Below are 22,806 nucleotides of genomic sequence, written 5' to 3'. Positions count from 1 at the left end.
CAGACATGGTCAACGATGCCTATACCTCTGCAGCAACGCGTGGTGAGGCATGCAAACTGCGCTGATTCACACCAGTAGTATAAATGGGAAAGATCTCCATGTGGCATTACGAAGGACTATTACTTAAAGGTGGTAGTGTGCAATCGTCACACTGATTCACAAAAGGTTAGTCTTGGTACGTGTTTGTTTTGGAGTTAATTTTCTAATCAAGAAAATAAGGTGGTGGAGAAGTAAAAGCAAAGCAGGACAATAAAGAAAGAATTAAAAAAATAATTAGGGGAAAGGTCAAAATGAAAGATAGTCATCGACTATGACGAGCGAGACATCTTCTGGATGCTTAGACTTGGGTTCTTCACTCCACTACTATGTAATTTAACCACACCTTAGGTATATCAGAATCTTCACTGTGTCGATCTGTTCAAAATTTCCCCGATGTAAGACACTTGAGTAGTGGGTGTTGTCAAGACAGAACGTGTGGTTGTTTCGTTGAGCACCCCTTCCCTTCATAAGTTCCAGGTCCATCCTAATACCTGCACAGAACTAGAGTTATAAGCAGATACTGGTCGGCAACAGCATCTTATCCATGCGTGGCAGAGGAACATTCAGCTCCATGTTAATCCATCCATTGGGACTATACTCTGTGCAGAGCGTTGGTGCTGCCAAAGCAGTCTCCTTAGTTATTGGACACAATCCTGGATTGGTCACCACTCTGACACAGTATACCAGTAAGCTGGCTCTCAAGTTAATGGCAGGGTGGAAAGGATGGCAAACAAAGGACTCGGCTTGACTTGAGCAACATGTGGCTGCATAGCATGCAAACTCATTTGTTGGGTTATTGCTGGTTGTGAAAGAAAACAGGAAACCACAGACACTATATTCCTTTATCTTTTGACTCGGCGGCACAAGAAATGTGCAAGAAAATTGAAGATAACAAAGTAAACGGAACCCCACACCCTCAGGGTTGAGGTTCCGCATTCGTCAGGGGAGGCAGCAAAAGGCCCCTTTGGTCAGCTTGTGAAATCCTTGCAAGAAGATGCAAAAGATATTTACATCAGAAAAAGGAACGTACAAACAACGCTGAGAGATGGAAAGCATGGGACTATCAAAAGAGAAATGAAGAGATCATGAGTCTATGTGAGATCAGATGGAAAGGGGAAGGTGATCTTACGAGTAATTTATGCTGGAGGACAACAATTGATTAATTAGTTGCTAAATGCATCAAAAATGTGATGCGGCAGAATGACGAGTTATTACTTGTGAGATTAAAGGCTGAATCTGTCTATGTTATAATCGTACAGGTATATATGCCCACATCAGATTATACAGTGAGGAGTTGAATACACGTATGATCACTTAGGACAACGAAAAGAGATAGAAAAAGGGAATTATGGATGATTGGAATTCAGTAGTCGGTTTAGAAACTAGAAAGAAGGGTAAAGAGTTGGTTGTTGTGGATTAGAGTTTAAAATGAGAGAGATGAAAGACTTGTTGAGTTTTCTTAAAGGAGAAGAAATTGGTCAAAGCAGGATAAATGACAAAGGTACATATGTGGATAAAACCAGCTGGTACAGAACGATCTCAAATCCACTATAATTTAGTTCGACAAAAATATTGAAATATTTTTTAATGAATTCGCAAAGACGCAGATACCGACTACAGCTTGGTTGTGTTCGCTGGGAGACTTCATTTTTTAAAGGAATGAGAAAAAAAATTGGAATGTAAAAGAAATTATGGGACAAAAGAGGAAAAGATTTTGTTGAAGGAATTGAAAGTAAAATCAGCAGCATCAGGCCAAATAGGATAAAGGAGCAATGGAAAAGATTAAAATCTACAACAATGTGGAATGCCAGCAAAAACATCTGATATATTAGAGACGAGCAAATACAACCCGTCGCTTTGCTGACGGGGGTAGAGAGAGGAGGCAGAAGGGGGGTGAGTTGGGGAGAGCTATGCCTCACCAAACGTTGCTCTACCACGGAAGGGAGGGGTGCGAGGAGGGAGTGAGAGAGAGGAGTATAACAAAAAAAAAGAAGAGAAATGTGAAGGGTGGAGGTGGGGTTAGTAAAGAGAATGATATGTTATGTTTAACTACCGAACACACACGAAAACTCATGTCAGAACATCTGTACACAACCACAACAGAGTTTGTAAAGTAATCCGCTGGCACATCTACAAAAACTTTGATGTCCCAGTTCCAGAAAATTTGTGTGAACATGAACCAAAAGTAATCACTGAAAGCATGGGAGTACCTTCCACTCACGTACATGTACATGTACACACACACACACACACACACACACACACACACACACACACACACACACACACACACACACACACACACACACACACACACACACACACACACACACACACACACACACACACACACACACACACACACACACACACACTTTGAGACCTGGGGCTGGAGCATTCAAAACCAACAGCTCATACATGCAGCGACGTTTGCACCTCACCGGTCGGCTCCGAATCAGATTTGTGCATGCTACAGTACCCTCAACAGGGTGGGAAATGGTTGGGAAAGAGAGAGAAGAGTGGAGAGGGACAGGGGAGACGTCAGAGAGAGGGGTTGAAGAGGGATGGGGTGGGAGAGGGAGGGAGAGGGGTGAGAGATTCTGGCAGATCTGACGCCTAGTTTATCGTCCATCCGAGAGACAATACGCACAGTGATGAATCGCCCAGCCTGTGAAACACCGGGAGGACAGTTTAGAGCTGGGTTGGGATTCGAATCCTGGCTTCACAGAGTGAGCATGTGTACCTCTTGGCTTTCCTGCCATGATGTGATGATTCCTTCCTTCCGAACTGAAAATATTTTTTTCTCAGTGATCAAAATTTTATTTTGCCTTCCTACCTCCAGTGTAGAACCACGGTATCGCAATTGAAAGTTGAAGAACATGCCAAGTGGCTTCACAACGCAATGCACGAAATGTTTGAAGAAACTTAAAAGTGAAACGTTTAATTTTAATTGTTATTTATCTATGCTGAAGTGACGGGTTGTATAATGGAAGAACAAAAATGGGGAGACGTCGTGGAAAATAAAATTTCACATTTTAGCGAGGCAGCCACCGCCGGTTGCAGCACAGAACAACACCTGGCCAACGCAGGCGAGTATCCCTGCACTTTGTTCACGTCGATCTATATCCAGTATTCAGTGACAGTGTGAATATTGTAGCGTGCTGGCTTAAACACTCCGCTAAAACGGTCGATATGAAACGGCTCCCTTGGCACGCAATTGGCAATCACCGAACCTTCATATTCAGCGTCCACCTCCCGGAGATGCTCAAAATTTCAAATATGTCCGAATTGGACAAATGAAGTTTTCTCGGGGTCGGAACTGCTTGCAAGTTCGATTCTGGAGCTTAAATTTTGTAATTCACCTTAGTTTAAGATGTACTTGTGATGACCGCATGTGCGGAAATGGAATAAAGCAATGAACGCTGACGTCTCTGGGCTTTTATAAGCATTGCAATGTACCCAGCGATTCGTAGCTATGATGAAAAGGCATTTGATAATATCATTGAGGAAAGTGAGAACAACCTTATCATTAAGAAATCATTGTGGCCTGTTCCAAGTCAAGGCAAGGTTGAGCGGGACAAAAAAAAACATGGCGGCTTCAGACCCCAGCGAGGTTACCCGGGAAATGCCTTAAGACCCTGAGAGAAAGGTGGCCGAGGATCGCCCGATGAAGGATATAATTAAATAACGCTGTTAATTATCTTCAAAAGGAGTGTTTTAATCAACCCAAACACCTAATTTTCACTCTTGCACTTCCTTGGAGTTTTCTCAGTATGCATGCAAAGTTTCAGGCTGCTCGGTTTTATAGTTTTGTAGTTATGGAGGAGACACACACACACACTGACACACACACATTTATTTGTAACAATGGGGTGACAGGATGTCCTTGAGGTATGCACACTCACGTCAAAGCAGTCCAGTCTGGATTTGAATCCCGATCCTGCTATAAACTGTCATCTTGGTGTTTCACAGGCAGGGCGATTCATCATTGTGTGTGCCGTCTCTCGGATGGATGTTAAACTGGGCGTCCCGTTTGCCGGCATTAGTTGGTGGATGTTAAACATCCCACGGTGTCCTTCGCGAATAGGTGAGTGATCGCCAGCATAATGACCAAATTACAAATTCCTGCTCTAACTCCTGTTGGGAAGGCAATGGCAAACCACATAGTATAACCCTTGCCAAGAAACTGCGGTTCGGCAGCACCGACTCTCTTCAACAGAGTGTGGTACGTTGGAATCAGAGTATCAGACGTATAAAGGCAAGGAAGCCATGGGTTGCTGATAAAATGTAGAACATCGATGAATGCAGGAAATAGAAAAAGTGGAGTTATACAACAGATTCAAAAGTTACAAAAGTGGTGTACAGAACAGTACATGGTCGGTCCAATCTTATATATAAAAAAGTGAAAGTATGACCAATCTTATGAATGAAAAAAAGGGAGACGTGATGTGATTTGGGAAAGAAGAGTAGCTTTCACAGAGTATGAAGAAATTTAAATGAGATGGAAAAGGAGTAGAGTACATGGAATGACAGCATTACAAAAATAAGTCTGGAAGATTTCACGTAAAGATTCGGATGAGTTTGTAACTAAGGACATTGATGCAGATCTGATTCGGAGTGAAAAGGAATGAGTGATATAATTAATTGAAAACTAATAAAGCAGGAAGGACTGGATAACATACCATCTGACATGATCAAGAAACTCGGTGATGAGAGCACAGATGAAATAACGGACATTTGTAAGATGACACAAGAAAAAGGAGAATGGCCTGAGAAATGTATGGATGTTATTATAATACCAATTGAGAAAAAAAGCACTTGCCATAGACTCAGGGCCGGATTAAGACATTTAGAGGCCCTAAGCACTTAAAAGATTATGATACCCCCATATATATGTAATCCAAAATAAAAACAACACTAAACTGTAAAATGAAATTTTATTTTTCGAAATGAAACAAAACTTACAGTGAGGTTTATTTCCAGTAAATGCTATGGCATCATATTACATTGCATAAACTAGAACGGGCACTCATAGAGCGCATACCTTCGCCGCCACTACTTTTTTTGCTCTTGGTATGAGTGTGGGGAACTGGTTTCATATGAATGGTCTTATGACACAAACCACATATCTATAATGTCATGACCCCCCCCCCCGACTTTCGGGGGCTACGGACTAAACAACAATCAACTAACGTCGTTTTGGCGAGTCTTCACTCGCAAGCTCGGTGAATACAACGTTTCAACAAGAGAAGGTAATCTCGTTTGATGCTGGTTTCATGCAAATCGAATAAGAATTGACTGAGTTATGCCGAAAACCGCATATTTTTCAAGGGCGTGATCCCCCCCCCCGACATTTTACCCCAACCGGTGACATGTGTCACAAGATTGGGCATTAAATTCTGAACATTTTGGTGCTGGGTTCATGTAAAGCGGACAAGAATTGACCGCGTTATGACAAAAACCGCATATTTTTCAAGGTCGTGACCCCCCTGACCTTTGACCCCGAACCGGTAACAAGAGTATGGGCGTCATTGTGTCATATTGCATATCACAAGATGAGGCGTTGAATTCTGAACATTTAGGTGTTAGTTGCATGCAAATTGAATAAAAATTGACCGTGTTATCGTAAAAAGACGATTTTGACCTTTTCGTGACCTTGACCTTTGACCCGAACGATCCCAAAATCTAATCGAATGCTTCCTGGCTAATAACCAATCATCCCACCAAATTTCAAGCAATTTGGTTTAATACTTTTTGAGTTATACGAATCACAAGATTACAAATAAATAAATAAATAAATAAATAAATAAATAAATACACGCCGACCAAAACATAACCTTTCGCAGAATGCGAAGGTAAAAAATGTGTAAAAAAATAACATTCTTGTATATGTATCTCTTTTTTTCATTTATTGTGGGGCCCCCTTTTTGTGGGCCCTGGTTCAGCTGTAACATTTGCACCATGGTCCATTGTAAATCCGGCACTGGAAAAAAAACTCTATCCTTGAGGCCCTAAGCACGTGCTTATTTTGCTTAATGGTTAATCCAGGGCTGCATCGACTGCAGTAATCGTTGGACATTCACCTTGATGCCAAATCATACCACATATAATTTGAGAAGTATATGTTTGTTTGTTTGACTTCTATGAGTATGCATCCCCCGAACTTCTGGAATTAAGACAAAAAAGAGAGTATTTAATTACACTGGAGAAAATCAATTTGGTTTTAGAGGAAGTAAGGTGTTCCAGAGAGGGAACAGCATGAATGAGAGTTTTACAAGGATACACAAAGAACTTTGGCGCAGCAGGAGGCCATTCGGCCCATCAGTCTTGTGCTGCATCTTAGAGTTTGGTACATCTCCAATGCTTCTTAGAGTTTGGTAATGGGATGTTTGTTTGCTTTGTGGATTGCGAAAAGGCTTTCAGTGGGGTAAAATGGAACATATTGTCATGTCACGGGATCCCCGCTGACACAGACCCTATGCACCGGAGGTCTAAGACCTCCACAAAAGGCCAATCTTTACACAAGTCATTGCGAGAGGACAATGCTTGTGTGCCTATCCACACTCTAAGAGCGAGTTTTGTTATAATTTACAATCTACCACAGGTTGGTCAATATGGCTGAACTGGGCGGTCTGTCCTGTGCGAGGGAATAGAAAGGTAGGAAGATGCTTCTTGTATTTAAAATGGATTATTAAAGCAATATGGAAGGGAATATGAAACACTAATAATAAAGACAGACCTGATGCTCAAAATACAAACAAATAAAGGAGCACACAGACTCAATACAGGAGGGAACTAGAACTTTGTTAATGTTGCCAACATACCGACTTGTACAAGAAAGGGGACAGGCAATGACTTGGGTAAATGAAAGGCAATGAACTGACGTCTCTGCGCCACTCCAACATCACAGGGATGGTTTAGTTCTGTCCGCTAGGTGAATGGTGAGTCAGCGAGCATCCTTGGCACCAAGGAACAGAGTCCAGGCAAAAAGTCCAATGCTCGTGAGCTGAGCTGAGCTGAGCTGAGCTGAGCTGAGCTGAGCGAGAGAGAGAGAGAGAGAGAGAGAGAGAGAGAGAGAGAGAGAGAGAGAGAGAGAGAGAGAGAGAGAGAGAGAGAGAATATCTGTCTACGACACATGCGTAGACATGGCTTTTCGGCCATTAGGCCCACGTTCCAGCATGTGGCTGGTCCTGCAATTGGCTGTTCCGCCATGTGGGATTTCATCTCCACAAAAGTGTTTCACCTCTATCCAGGGCCCTCTGCAGTAAAGGAAGTTTTCGAAGGTGATTATGGAAGCATGAGTAAAGGAAGTTTTCGAAGGTGATTATGGAAGCATGAGTAAAGGAAGTTTTCGAAGGTGTGCTCGAAGGTATGAAAGTTGGAAGAAAAATGTTGAAGGCTGAAAGATAAAAATGGATGATCAAGAAATTGTGGCAGTATGAAGCAAAGGTTGGTTGGTGTAAGTTATGTTCCAAGTGTCAAAATAATATGGAATGCTTATAATTGTGAAGAATATCAAGATAATGGGAATTACGGAGGACTGAAGTGAAAACCTTGAGGATTTGTTTGGATAGAAACAAGTTTGAGAAGGTCAGTGATTTTAAGTATTTGCGTCATACTGTATGTTTGACAAAGGATGGGAGAAGCTACAGCAAGATAAAGAGATGGATTGCAATGGGCAAGGAGGCTTTCAATAAAATGAAGGAATTGTTGAGTAGTATTCATAAACAGCTGAAGAAGAAAATGTTGAAGACTTTAATTTGGAGTACTGTATTTCTTCTGTAAGGAACTGAGACTTTGAAGGTGAAAGTAGGATATCAAGAGAATAGAAGCTTTTAAAACGTTGGCATCATCAAGAATGGAAGGGATTCGATGGAATGATATACAATGCCTACAGAAAGTCTATACCCCCTTTCAAAATTTTCACATTTTGTTGCCTTATAGCCTGGAATTAAATTGTATTAAATCAGACTTTTTCCACCTTTATTTACACATCATAACCCAGAACTTCCAAGTGAAAAACAAATTCTACAAATTTCAGAAAATTAATTAAAAATACAAAACTGGAATATATTGGTTGGATAAGTGTCCAGCCCCATTATAATAGCAATTGTAAATTAGCTCAAGCGACACCAATCACATTCAAAAATCACACACTGTTAATTGGCCTCCACCTGTGTTAAATTGTAGTGATTCTGATTATTTCAGAATAAATTCAGCTGTTCCTGAAGGTTTCCTCTGCTGGCTTCTGCATTTCACAGCAAAGACTCAACCATGAGCACCAAGGATCTTTCAAAAGACCTCCGGGATAAAGTTGTGGAAACGCACAGATCAGGGGATGGGTATAAAAAGATTCCAAAGGCCTTGAATATCCCCTGGGGCACACTCAAGACAATCATGAAGAAGTGAAAGGCATATGGTACCACTAAGACCCATAATTGATCAGGTCATCCCTCCAAACTGGATGACCAAGCAAGGAGACTGATCAAGGCCACCAAGAGGCAAGTGGCAACTTTGAAAGAGCGACATGCCTTCATGGCAAAGACTGGTCAAACTGTGTGCATGTGGAAACAATATCTCAAGCACTCCACAAGTCTGGCTTGTATGGTAGAGTGGCAAGAAGGAAGCCATTACTCAAAAAGCCCACCTTGATTCCCATTTGAGGCATGCAAAAAAACACTCTGGAGATTATGAAAAATGGCAAAATGTTTTGTGGTCTGATGAAACCAAGATGGAATTTTTTGGCCTAAATGCAAAATGTTACGTTTGGTGCAAACCCAACACAGAACATCACCAAAAGAACACCATCCCTACCGTGAAGCATGGTGGTCGCAGCATTGTGTTATGGGGATGTTTCTCATCAGCAGGAACTGGAGCACTTGTCAAGATCGAAGGGAAAATGGATGGAGAAAAATACGGGAAAATGTGAGAGGAAAACCTGTTGCCCTCTGCAAGAAAGCTGAAATGGGGACGCAGTTCACCTTTCAGCATGACAACGACCCGAAGCACACAGCCAAAGCTACACTGGAGTGGCTGAGGAACAAAAAGATAAATGTCCTTGAGTGGCCCATTCAGAGCCCTGACCGAAATCCCATCAAAAATCAGTGGCATGACTTGAAGATTGCTGTCCACCAATGCTCCCCATGGAACTTGACTGACCTTGAACAGTTTTGTACAGGTTAATGTGCAAATATTGCCAAATCAAGGTATGCAAAGTTGTTAGAGACCTATCCCAGCAGACTCAGAGCTGTAATTGCTGTTAAAGGTGCTTCCATCAAGTATTAACTCAGTGGGGTGGACACTTATCCAACCAAGATATTCTAGTTTTGTATTTTTAATTAATTTTATGAAATTTGTAGAATTTGTTTTTCACTTGGAAGTTCTGGGTTACGATGTGTAAATAAAGGTGGAAAAAGTCTGATTTAATGCAATTTAATTCCGGGCTGTAAGGTAACAAGAGGTGATAATTTTGAAAGGGGGTGTAGACTTTCTACAGGCACTGTATACGAACAACAATGTAGCAATGGAGATGGTTCAAGAGAAAAGGTCTGTTTATAGAAATTATTTGAATGCACAAAATAATGGATGGTGAATATGTCTGCAGAGGTGAAAGTTTGTTTAAAGATGTGATTGGAGGAAATGGAAAAGTTTTGGAGGAAGGTTTAATCATGATGCTAGACTGAAAATGTGGTGGACTCTCCTCAAACTATAACATCAAAGTGCAAAATCGAGATGTGTGGTGTCAATGGATACCATGAACCTGCCAGAACGCAGAGAACCAGAGAGAAAAGACAATGCGTTTTTGATGTAATAACAATAATAATAATAATTAATAATACCATTCCTTTCACACTGGAAAGGCGCATAGGACTGCCGAGGCAGTTTCACTGGCAAGGAGTACAGTCCCGGACGGGTCGCCACTCCAACACACGTTACTCCGAATGGTTATTACCCCAGTACACTGGGATTCATTTCGCCGACCTCAGAAGGACAGGCTGAGTCAACCCCACCTAATGTTAATTCAACAGCCGACAGGGGCTCAAACTCAGGACACAAAGATACCAAGCCTGCCACCTTAACTGCTAAGCCAACACCAGGCTATTTTTGATGTAATAAACATACAAATTAAGATATTGCTTCATTGACGGCATGATTTAAGATGTGCCCCGAGGAATAACTAATTGGTCACTTCAAACTCCATCAAACAAAGGTTTGTGCAAAGTTTTAGCATTGTATGACTTTTCATTCCTGAGATGTAGAACACATCTGTGCTAACTTGGTACATTACCTTTTTGACAACATCAATTCAAGCAAGTCAATCAGAAAGCACGAATCGTTTAAGACTCTATGCTATCAATGTCTAATTTTTGGGGCTTTCTACGGCTTTACGTTCTTGAGATTGTAGAGCTAATACATTTGGGATACCACTTCATTAGTGATGCCATATTGAAGTGAAGTCGCCTGTTAAGATCACCAACTGATTTTTTTTCAGGCACCTTACAATTGGTTCCAGTTCCAGATTCCTTCACAACCAAACGTGATCTTCCCTGCTATGAGAACCCGTCTTTAAAATCTGAGGATATCTGTTCCAGGATTGTATTGTTTACAATTTTTGATAAGTGTTCATGTTAATTTGATAATGTGTACTTTTGCACTTGGTGTGTCCTTGTTCAGACTGCATGCTCTTGGAGGCCCCAATCATATCTGTTACTTTTCCAGTTGTGTTTGGTGTTGTAAACCCCATTCAGATCTGTCAGCCTTTTCCCCCTCTATTGCCTCACTGTTCCATGAGCCTCAATTTCATATATGGGGGAAAATAAAGAGAGAGAAAAAAGGTTTGTGCCAAATTTTAGGTTAATCAGCATTATGATCTTGGAGATCTAATGGGAGAGCTGAAAGCTGTGTACAAATTGTTTTCCTATAAGCCTTTTTAAGTATTTGTAAAATGAAGAAACAAAAATGGTGCTCGTGTATCTCATGAAATATCCTTGTAATTACGTGGTCACATTTTCGTCTTCCTATGACTTTGTATTCCTGAGATCGAGCACCATGGAAACATTTGGGATTTCACTTTGTTGATGGTGTTGCCAGTAATAGACAGTGCCCAAAATATAATCACCTCTGTATCGACATAGGAAGAAAAACGTCCAAAAGTTTACCTTCGTACGACGAAGGAGTTCAAAAATTATCGGCTGGACCAACTGAGTACCTTAGTGGGAGTTCCCTCGGAAAAGTTTGATTATAGATTACTATTAAAAACAATTACATTAAAAGAAAGTCTAACCATCAAAAGCAGAAGCAACTGCAATGGCACTCGGTAGTATGCACATCTCCTCCAGGCTGAACAGTTTATGTTTTGTATCCCACTGATAGGCTCGATCTGCATCCAGACCTTCAACAAAATCTAATCAGCTTGTTCTTGTCACCTATCCGACTGATTCACCGAGTTTCGATGGAATACGTCCAAACTTTATGAAACACCATGCTACATATCGTTTTGGCCCTATCTCTCAATGATGAAGAATGACTTAAAAGTTTTATAAATTCAAGTACCCTGACCTGAATCTTCACCCAATTCGAAATCGATTCATCCTTATCATGTGCCGAACATGTCGACCATGCTTCATCTGAATCCGTCCATAACCTTTTGATATATACTCACAAATAAACACAGACAAACAGGTGTGAAAATATAACCTCTGTCCACCTTCGTTGGCAGAGGTAAAAATGGCCAGTGAAGGGAGGAGAAAGAAAATGAACATGCAAAAGTCTCGAGTGTTCAAGGCAGCTAAATATTTGAATATCTATACACATTGTAACCATTATCAGATTACCTTGCCAGAAATGCGTTATATTGTCGTTAAAAAAAAATAAAACAAAAAGCCGGATAATATTTACATCTCACATTGCAGGACACAGCCCTTTAGAGAAAACTAAATAATGTTTTTAAGTAAAAGAACCCACTTATTTAAAAACGTAATGCTTTTTGTTTGAAGCACTTCTTTACAAGTGCCGTCGAAAGGAAATTTCAGCGTGAATTGTTGGGGATTAAGGAAATGGCAGTGCACATAAAGTCAGTGGTTTCTAGTGTTTCCTGTCTTACCATACCGGGGACAGTCAGTACTCATAGATGGTGGTACCTTCCACCGAGTGGTAGATTAAGTGGAAACAGGGGATGTGACTCAAGGTACGAGAAGAAAAAAAGTGAAAGTGAAACAAAGAGAAGCAAGAAGAGGGCATGCGGGAGGTGATTAAAAAAAAGAGCTAATGTTGAAAAAAAACACACCAATATTGAACAGCTGTGAATTCATCAGGTGAAAATAAGATGTCATAACAAGGCCAAGAAGACGAGTTACTGGGAAGGTGAGCAGGAATCCAGCAGAGATATCCAATGCAAAACCACCGCCATGTACGACGAGCCAGCAAGTCATCTCCTCGGAAAGAAACAGCCTGTAAGGATCAAAAAAAAAAAGAATGGATTTGTTTCTGCTGCATCAAAAAGATGGATGATGACTGACCTGTGCACATACGATGGAGAGGTAAAGGAGCAATAAAGGAAGAAAAAAAATGAAGATGAATGAGTGTCAAGACATGGTGGGTGATGAACGTAAAAGAGAAAGAAAACTGTTTAATGAGCAAAATGCTGTGTAAGCATCAAAAACTAACCAAATGCAGAAGTGCGAAGGATTTTGCACTCAAAACCATTCACGTAATACCGTTTGATCAAACAATGGGTTTGAATGGAAACAATACAAAGGACATAAAATACCTGAATGGTTGAAAAAGCCAATGGGATCCAAGTTTTCCCATGGAATATCCAGCCAGCCAATCAAAATCAAGCTTCTTCAGGCCAGCAATGAAATAGACAATAAACACCTGGTCCCCAAAAAAAACTTGTTACAATGACAATGGTTCTGCATCCTTTTCAGGAACAATTTTAGAGTAAAGTGAGTGTGACAAAAAAAAAATATCATACGCAACGAAATTTGGAATGCAGGACAGAGAAATTTACAAGGATTAGATGGTGACAAAAGCGGAGCATTGAAGAAAGAAAAAAAAGAAAAAAAAATGAAATTAGAACTAGCAAGATGGGAGAAAAACAAACAATGTATTACTAAAAGGAGACGTGTGTGTGTGTGTGTGTGTGTGTGTGTGTGTGTGTGTGTGTGTGTGTGTGTGTGTGTGTGTGTGTGTGTGTGTGTGTGCGTGTGCGCGTGCGTGCGCGCGTGCGTGGGGGGGGGGATTACGTCACACCACTTGAAAATATACCTGCTGTTGTCAAAAAATAACAATGGTACCATTAGCAAACTAATAATTATCAATTTCTTTGGAACAAATATTTGTGTCCATTCAATCATAAAGATGCCTGTTTTAAACACCCATCTCTCCAAACTGAGGAAGAAGAAGCGGGAACTCGAGCTTTAATGTAATGGTTCATGCTGCAGTAGAATGCTTACGATAATTCACGGACCGGTGTTTGTTTGTTTGTGTATTTGTGTGTTTGTTTGTTTGTGTATTTGTGTGTTTGTTTGTGGGCTTGTTTGTTTGTGGGTTTGTGTTTGTTTGTGTGTATGTTTGTTTGTGCGTGTGTGTTTGTTTGTGTGTTTGTGCATTTGTTAGTTAGTTTGTTTGTTTGTTGTGCTACTCCTCCTACAATTCTGGGCCAATTATATCCAGACTTGCTACTGAGGATCAGCATAACCCCAATTAATGTATGGGGATGTTTTTTATCTTCGCCAGTGGTTTTGGAGGGGGGGGGCGGTGAGGGGAGGGGAGTTCACTAATTCATTATGTAAACGTGCATCATGAAGCGCCGCTTCCAGGTGGAGGAGGACATTCCAAGTCGCCACCATTTACAGCACAGTATTGCTGTTATTCTGTTTGTTTCTCCATATATACACCGATTTCCATTTCACTACTCAACCAGGGACCATACAACCCATTTCTTTATAAAGGTCGTTGTCTGAGGAGTCCCAGTTTTATAGATTTTTCCAATATGAATGACCTTAATATGTTTTTTTTCTCATCGAGCTTACTTATACACTATTTCGACTGAAGAATTGAGAGATTCCTTTATCTCGTGAGATTGTGAATTAAATGTTTTTTAATTTACTTTTAACATTGTTCTTAAAAGGGAACAGGAATGTTTTTAAGAACGGGAAGAAAGGGGGAGGGAAGAATGGAGAGTTGTGGTTGAGGGAAAATAAAGTTGGGAGAGGGAGGTTGAGACATTGGGAGTGGGGGGTTGAGGACTTGGGATTGTGAGTGGGGATGTGAACTTCGAGATTGTAGAGGGATGCAGTGCGGAGTTTATGACGTGAGAAAAAAACAGGTGGAGGGGAGGACATAGAGAGGACAGAGAGTTGGAAGAGGGCAAGGGGGTTGAGGCTTTGGGTGGGGGTTGAGGTCTTGGGGTTGGGAAGGGGGGGAGGAGGACTTGGGGATATTTTGGGGTTTTTTCACGTTTTTGTTCTGAAGCCATTCCAGTGTTGCTTTAGCTGTATGCTTGGGTTCATTGTCCTGTTGGAACGTAAATCTTCACCACAGTCTCAGGTTTTTTTTTTGTACTCTGAAGCAGGTTCTCCTCAAGGATTTGCCTGTATTTGGCTCCATTCATTGTTCCGTCTATCATTACAAGAAGTCCCCCAGTCCCTGCCATTGAAAATCATCCTCATTGTATGATGCTGCCACCACCAGGCTTCACGGTAGGGATAGTGTGAGATGGGTGACGAGTTGTGCTCGATTTCTGCCAGACGTAGTGCTTTGCATTCAGGCCAAAGAGTTCAATTTTCGTCTCATCTGACCACAGACTCTTTTGCCTCCAACTCATAGAATATTTCATGTGCCTTTTTGCAAACTACAGGAATGCCGTCATGTGCCTTTTTCTCAGAAGTGGCTTCCGTCTGGGCACTCTCCCATAAAGTCTAGATTTGTGAAGTGCTACAGAGATTGTCCTTCCGGCAGGTTCTCCCATCTCAGCCAAGGAACTCTGTAGTTCTATTGGAGTTGTTATTGGGTTCTTGGTCACCTCCCTGACGAAGGTCCTTCTTGCCCAGTTGCTCAGTTTGGTCGGACGGACAGCTCAAGGAAGAGTCTGGGTAGTTCCATATTCTTTCCATGTCCGAATGATGGAGCTCACTGTGCTCTTGGGAACTTTCAACACTCTAGAAATTGTTTTTTACCCTTCCCCAGATCTATGCCTCCTCACAATTATATATCGGAGGTATATTTACAGCTCCTTGGCCTTCGTGGTAGAGTTTCTGCTCTGATACACACTGTCAACTGTTGTGGGACCTTATATATGAAGGTTTGCTTCTTTCTAAATCACATCCAATCAATTGAATTGGCCACAGGTGGACTCCAATGAAGTTGTAGAAACATCTCAAGGATGATCAAAGGAAATTGGATGCACCTGAGCTCAATGTGGAGTGTCAGAGCAAAGGGGTTGAATACTTATTGATGCAAAACATTTCAGCCTTTTATTTTTAAGTAATTTGTAAAAATTTCTAAAAACATGTTTTCACATTGCCATTATGGGGTATCTTGTGTCGATCAGTGACAAAAAAATTTAATTTAATCCATTTTAAATTCAGGCTGGAACACAACAAAATATGAAAAAGTCGAGCGGTGTGAATACTTTCTGAAGGCACTGTACAAAATACCACTGGAGAGCAAATTATCGATTTCTTTGGAACAAAAATTTGTGCCCGTTTACTCATCAAGAAGCCCATTCTAAAAACCCCTCTTTCTGTAATTGAGGAAGAAGATGAGGGATTGAGAGGTTAATGTAGCAGCTCGAACAGAAACATGTGTTATTTTACGACGGCAGGAACCCTTTAGAAGGACACATAAGGCACACAAAAATATATATAGTAAATCTTCTCTGTTATATAATATAGTATATATAGTAAATCTTCTCGAAGCAACAAGTTTGTGGGTTTGTGTGAGTGTGTGTGTGTATGTGTGTGTGTATGTGTGTGTGTATGTGTATGTGTATGTGTGTGTGTGTGTATATATATATATATATATATATATATATATATATATATATATATATATATATATATATATATACATATATATATATATATATATATATATATATATATATATATATATATATATATATATATATATATATATATATATATATATGAAGCCTGGTGTTGGCGCAGTGGTTAGGGCAGTGGCTTAGGACCCAAAAGGTCCTGAGTTCAAGCCCCGTTGGGCCACTGAATTAATACACCAGGGGGTTGACTCAACCTATCATCCTTCCGAGGTCGGCGAAATGAGTACCAGTGTACTGGGCCAGTGTATACCCTGGTTAAAATAGGTGTACAATATCCCTGTGTCGTAAGAGGCGACCAGGGTTGCGTCAGGAAGGGCATCCGGCGTAAAAAAAAACATTTGCCAAATCACTATGCGGATCATATGGATGATCCGCTGTGGCGACCCCTAACGGGAGCAGCCGAAAAAAGAAGACGAAGAAGATATATATATATATATATATATATATATATATATATATATATATATATATATATATATATATATATATATATATATATATATATATATATATATATATATATATATATATATATATATATATATATATATATATATATATATATATATATATATATATATATATATATATATATATATATATATATATATATATATATATATATAGAGCCTGGTGTTGGCTTAGTGGTTAGGGTGGCGACTTGGGATCCCAGGGTCCTGAGTTCAAGCCCCGTTGGCTGCTGAATTAACACCAGGGGGTTGACTCAGCCTGTCATCCATCTGAGGTTGGCGAAGTGAGTACCAGTGTACTGGTCCCGGTGTATGCCCCGGTTAGAATAGGTATACCATATCCCTGTGCGTCGTAAGAGGCGACCAGGGTTGGCGTCAGGAAGGGCATCGGGCCATAAAACATTGCCTCAAGAAAAAGCCAAACCCCTGCACAGCAGGGAAAAATGGCTGTAAAAACGGTCATATATATATATATATATATATATATATATATATATATATATATATATATGTATATATATATATATATATATATATATATATATATATATATATATATATATATATATATATATATATATATATATATATATATATATATATATATATATATATATATATATATATGTATATGTATATATATATGTATATATATATATATATATATATATATATATATGTATATGTATATATATGTATATATATATATATATATATATATATATATGTATATATATGTATATATATATATATATATATATATATGTATATATATGTATATATATATATATATATATATATATGTATATATATATATATATATATATATATATATATATATATATATATATATATATAATACATCGAAGGAACACACAAACAACAACCACAGCCACTCTAACAACAAAATTTACGTGTTATAAAAGATCCTTGTTTTCGGGTGTGTCACTTCATTTTACATCCTCAATGAGATTCACACCTCGACAGACGTGCAATGTTTGTGAAGTACAACATGCTGTTTTTTGATTCAATCTGTCAGCGATGTGATGGGAGAAACACCTTGTAGCTTATCTTTTTAACAAGCTCAAATGAGCTAAGAACCTCGTCCTCTTAATGATGACGTCATAAAAACAAATATGACGTCATTGTGATGTATCAGGTTTGCGATAAATTATCTGTGCCAATGCCCGGCTTGATTCCTGCAAAATTCAAACAGCTTGTCTAGTTTCGGAGATAATGGTATAGGCGATTTCCATTAGCGGCGATATTATGACGTCAACTTTTTTCTGGGAAGAATTTCCAAAATCAGAGATGGTTACTGCCTGCGCGTGGGCTTTTTGCATATACATGGCAAGTTTCATAAAGATCCGTTGAAAACTCTGGGTTGTGAAACAAAAAATGTCAAAAAATAGGAAAGACGTCATAAAAATTTATATATGACGTCATAGTGATTTATCATTTTGTGCGGTAAGTCATCTCTGCTAATGCCCTGTTCGATTCTCGCAAACAGAATTCAAAAAGCTTGCCTAGTTTCAGAGATAATTAACCTCCGCCATCGAAAATGGACGGGGGTTACTGTTTTCACCCTTGTCTGTTTGTTACTTAAGAAATCTAAAGATTTTGTGATTCAGGAGAGTGATGGCTAATGCTGATTAGATTTTGGTCAAAATCGGTCAAAGGTCAAGGTCACAGTGAGGTCAAACATCCAAATAAACCAATGTCACCCGCAGGGTGACCCATATCTTGCCAAAAGGTGACCACGTGTGACTTCTTAAAGGTCACACTGAGGTGAACAGAGCTGCTATCCACCAGGAGCGACTCCTTGAGGAATATCTGCCTACGAGAGATTCTGATGAGAATCGTTCTACAGAGTAACCATGAAAAATATGCTTTTGCCTCATAACGTCACCAAATGACGTCATAATGTCTCAAGCTTGAAATATCTAGAAAGCACTCATCGAGGTGTTCAATTTGAGGTACTACACGATATGGTTCCTAAAACGTGAAAATTTGACCTTGGGGTCAAATATGTTTGACCTTCGGCGCTAACCATGAAGGTCAAGGCCAATCGCCACCAAAAATTAATCAGCTGAGCGCCAGACCATGAACTATATTCCCATGAAGTTTGAAGACGATCCGATCAAAATTACTCAAAAAATAAGGGTTTCGTCGACTCCCCTGATTTGCGCCAAAGTGACCTTGACCTTTGACCTTGACCTTCAAAATTTTGTGCACTCAAAGGGACCTCTATAGGCCTATGATATGCGAAGTTACAAAAATTTCCAATGATAACTGTGCTCTGCAGAGTGATTTATACGTAATTACAGACCAAAAAAAAAAAAAAAAAAAACATATGAAGGTTAAGGCCAATCGTCACCAAAAAATAATCAGCTGAGCGCCAGACCATAAACTATATTCCCATGAAGTTTGAAGACGATCCGATCAAAATTACTCAAAAAATAAGGGTTTCGTCGACTCCTTGATTTGCGCCAAAGTGACCTTGACCTTTGACCTTGACCTTCAAAATTTTGTGCACTGAAAGGGACCTCTATAGGCCTCTGATATGCGAAGTTACAAAAATTTCCGATGATAACTGTGCTCTGCAGAATTTTTTATACGTTATTACAGACAAACAAACAAACAAAAATAAAAAATAAAAAAAAACATACAAGCTGACTAACATATCTTGCAAAAACTTCGTTTTGGCAAGATAAAAATGATAACTCGAGAACAGAAGAAGCTACCAATGTCAATCTAAAGATTTCGTAAGTATAGTGATGCAGTGCGCTCGAGCAGACGCGTCGTTGAGTCACGTATTGTTTTGCGTGTGCGCGCTGACGGTGTTTTCGATAAAGATGGTGTTTAAAAGTCATTTTTTATCCCAATAAATGTTATCGTCGCATGCCTGACTCGCTGAGCCGTCGGATTATGCAAAGATTGTTGGTGGATGGCCGAATATTACGGTTTTGTGACTTTTATAAAATAATATTGAATAATTGTGTGGAGAAATGGAGATTTTTGCTTCGCTCGACGTTGCGAGTTCGTTTTAACTTCGATTTTAATTTTGTCTTCGGTTTTTGCGATCGCTTAGGACGCTTAAAACTCGGTTGTCGAAATTCTGGTAAAAATCGGATGTTTTGGAGACGTTTTAAGATTGTATAAAAAATATTTCACTCGCGCGTCACGGGTCGACACGTGGTGCAGTGCACTTGAGCAGAGGCGGCGTTGATCACGTAAAGGTTTTCCATGTACGCGCTGACGGTGTTTTCGATAAAGATGGTGTTTAAAAGTCATTTTTTATCCGAGTATAGGTTATCGTCGCATGCCTGACTCGCTGAGCCGTCGGATTATGCAAAGATTGTTGGTGGATGGCCGAATATTACGGTTTTGTGACTTTGCTAAAATAATATGAAATAATTGCGTGGAGAAATGGAGATTTTTGCTTCGGTCGACGTTACGAGTTCGTTTTAACTCGGATCGCAATTCTGTTTTCACTTTTGGTAACGGTTAAGTATGCTCAACACTCGGTTGTCGAAATTCTGGTAAAAATCCGATGGTTTATGAGATTTATATCGGGTGTCGTGTCTGAGGCTGAACTGAAGATTATGCTAATGAGGGGGATTGTAACACACGGCATTACGCGCTCGTTTTAAAGTCAATTTCAATCCTGTCTTCAATTTTGGTAACGGTTAAGTACGCTTAACACTCGGTTGTCGAAATACTGGTAAAAATCGGATGTTTTATGAGAGGTTTGGCACAGAATCATCGTAGAAACTTCTGGTTTGTGTCGCTACCTTCTCGAGAGACAGCTTTTATTAGACAAGGTCAGAGGTCAAGTTGACGATTTCGTAAGTACCAGTCTATGACTGCTTGTTTGTTTGTTTGTGAACAGTATTACGGAAAAACTGGATGGATTTCGATGAAACTTGGTGGGGGGATTAGGTATGGTCCAAGGATCATGCCATTAGATTTTGGATTTGGACAGACCCCCAAAATATTGTTAGAGGAAAAAAAAATTTGCAACCTTTTTTTCAAAAAAATTGATTTTTTGGGGGGGGATTTTCTACATTGGATTTTCTACATGCACGTCGATCTCGTTTTGTTTATTCAATCGTGGTTCAGTAGAGTCTGATCCGTTTTGACCTGCAATGAATAGGATATCAGGTTCACTTAAGTGACCCAGCAGTATTGGTGGCGGAGGTTTTGCACTCTACCGAGTGCTCCCCCTCTAGTTTTTTAGGCAATTTCCATTAGCGGAGATATTTTGACGTCATAACTTTTTTTTCTAGGAGGAATTTTAAAAATCGGAGATGGTTACTGTCTGCGCAGGGTACTTTTACATATATATATATATATATATATATATATATATATATATATATATATATATATATATATATATATATATATATATATATATATATATATACCAAGTTTCAGGAAGTTTCGATGAAAAATGTAGGCTGTGAAACAAAAAAGTCCACAAGAAGAAGATGAAGAACAACAACGTGAGTAAGACTTAGAGATCCTCCACGAGGATCTAAAAATGTGGAATTTGTGAAATATTTAAAAGGTGAAAAGAGTAAAAGGAAGTGGAGCACAGATAGGGCTTTGAAAAAAAGGGGAAGCTCATGTGTTGAAGAGATGTTGGTGGGTTGGGGGAGGGGGTGTCAGGTGCATTCAAATAAATCAGAATTAATGAATAAATAATAAAGAAAGGGTTAAAAAAAAGGTTCCAGAGGAAAGTAAAAATAAAAACAGCAAAAATAAGATGAAGGCAGGAACGAGTGAGTTCATTGGGAAGAGTAAACCTGTGCACGGAAGACAGTGTAGTTCCAGAGGGGAATGTCGGCCCTCTTGCCTGCGCGTACTATCAGTCCATCGACAGACCTGCAACATTGGAGAAACTCAGTACACAGTGAAAGAAATGCTGCATTTTGATGAATAAGAATCTAAACAATGTCCCATAAAAGTATGCATGTAAAAATTCCATACTCGTACAACAATTTTCCCAGTTTATATTTTTAACACATGATTTAGGCTCGGGGAAGAGCTAGAACACAGAGCAGATCAGGACACAACATAACAACGAGAACAGCAGGAGGAGGGGAAACGCCAGTAGCAGGGAGAACGTAGATGGAAAACAAGGGATGCAGGCAACGATGAGGGTTAGGGGAGAATGCAAGGGGTGGACTCGATGGATATATATTATACAAGCAAAATTTTGGGAGGGGTTGGGGGAGTTTACTGGGTGTTGAAAAGATCATGGCTTTGGATATGGGGATGACCTGAGATGGTGGTGAACAGCTGTCTTGAAGACTGGGAGGGAAGAATGAGATTGAAGAGAGTGTGGAAGTTAGTTCCACAGGTGGGGAAAAAAGAGGACTAAATGAGCGGAGATGAGCCGTGTTTCTGGATTGAGGCAGTTTCACTCGGAGTGGGTCGTTGGTGGATCACGTGCATCCTGCAGATACTTGGATTGTGGGGGGGGGGGCAGGTGTAGAGCAAGGAGAGAGCAGAGGAATGGAAGAACAGAAATGAGGTGGAAGAAGACTGAGAGACCGACCACCGACCTGTCAGTGATGGCGAAGTGAGAAACCCATAGACTCAGCTTCAATGTGAGAGATTCCAATGATCTCTAAAGCCTTGGTTTCCACGGCATCAAGCTGATCAACGTGTGATGCAGGGGCATCAGCCCAGAGGGGAGAGCAGCACTCCATCAAGCTGTGAATGAAAGCCTTGTAGGTGGCTTGGAGTTCAGGTGTGCCAAGGACAGACTTTGCATGATGGAGGATGCCCGGTCGACATCTTTGGAGGCCAATTTTTAAATGTGGCTTTCCCAACAGAGTTGAATGACTGAATCTCTTCGAGGCAGTTGTTGAGAAAGTAGATTTTCAGGGTTTGTGGAACACTCCTTTTGGAGAGGGGGAGAGAGAAGAGAGAGGAGAGAGAAGAGAAGAGAGAGAGACAGAACAGAGAAGAGAAGAGAAGAGAAGAGAAGAGAAGAGAAGAGAAGAGAAGAGGAGAGGAGGAGAGAGATTTCTCAGGAATGAAATTCCATATTCCAAGTGTTTGACCAGTTTGTGATTTTGTCAAGTCTGAGGAGAGGGAAGAGGCTGCTGCCTGTCTGTCAGAAGGATGAGGGATGTCATGGCACAGTGTGGAGTGATCAGCAAAGAGAAAAAGAGGAATTTCCAGTCAGTGAGATCATTGATGAAGATTAGGAAT

General features: G+C 40.0%; 1 protein-coding gene across 5 annotated transcripts in view; it reads right to left on the bottom strand.

Moving 5' to 3' along the window:
* The window catches only part of GGCX (gamma-glutamyl carboxylase), a 51,044-nt gene that overhangs the window by 18,638 nt on the left and 9,600 nt on the right, over window positions 1–22,806 (bottom strand). For all 5 annotated transcript variants that reach the window (XM_085871089.1, XM_085871092.1, XM_085871091.1 and 2 more), the window contains 3 exons: window positions 21,390–21,468; window positions 12,809–12,915; window positions 12,326–12,489 (listed from right to left, as the gene is read on the bottom strand). In XM_085871089.1, the coding sequence (XP_085727215.1) occupies window positions 12,326–12,489; window positions 12,809–12,915; window positions 21,390–21,468 (350 nt within the window). The remainder of the gene's footprint in view (window positions 1–12,325; window positions 12,490–12,808; window positions 12,916–21,389; window positions 21,469–22,806) is intronic.

This window comes from Eptatretus burgeri, chromosome 2 (assembly GCF_056783735.1).
Source record: "Eptatretus burgeri isolate ZD-2024b chromosome 2, Ebu_testis_v1, whole genome shotgun sequence".
Classification (NCBI taxonomy): domain Eukaryota; kingdom Metazoa; phylum Chordata; class Myxini; order Myxiniformes; family Myxinidae; genus Eptatretus; species Eptatretus burgeri.
This window is presented reverse-complemented; position numbering and strand designations above follow the sequence as displayed.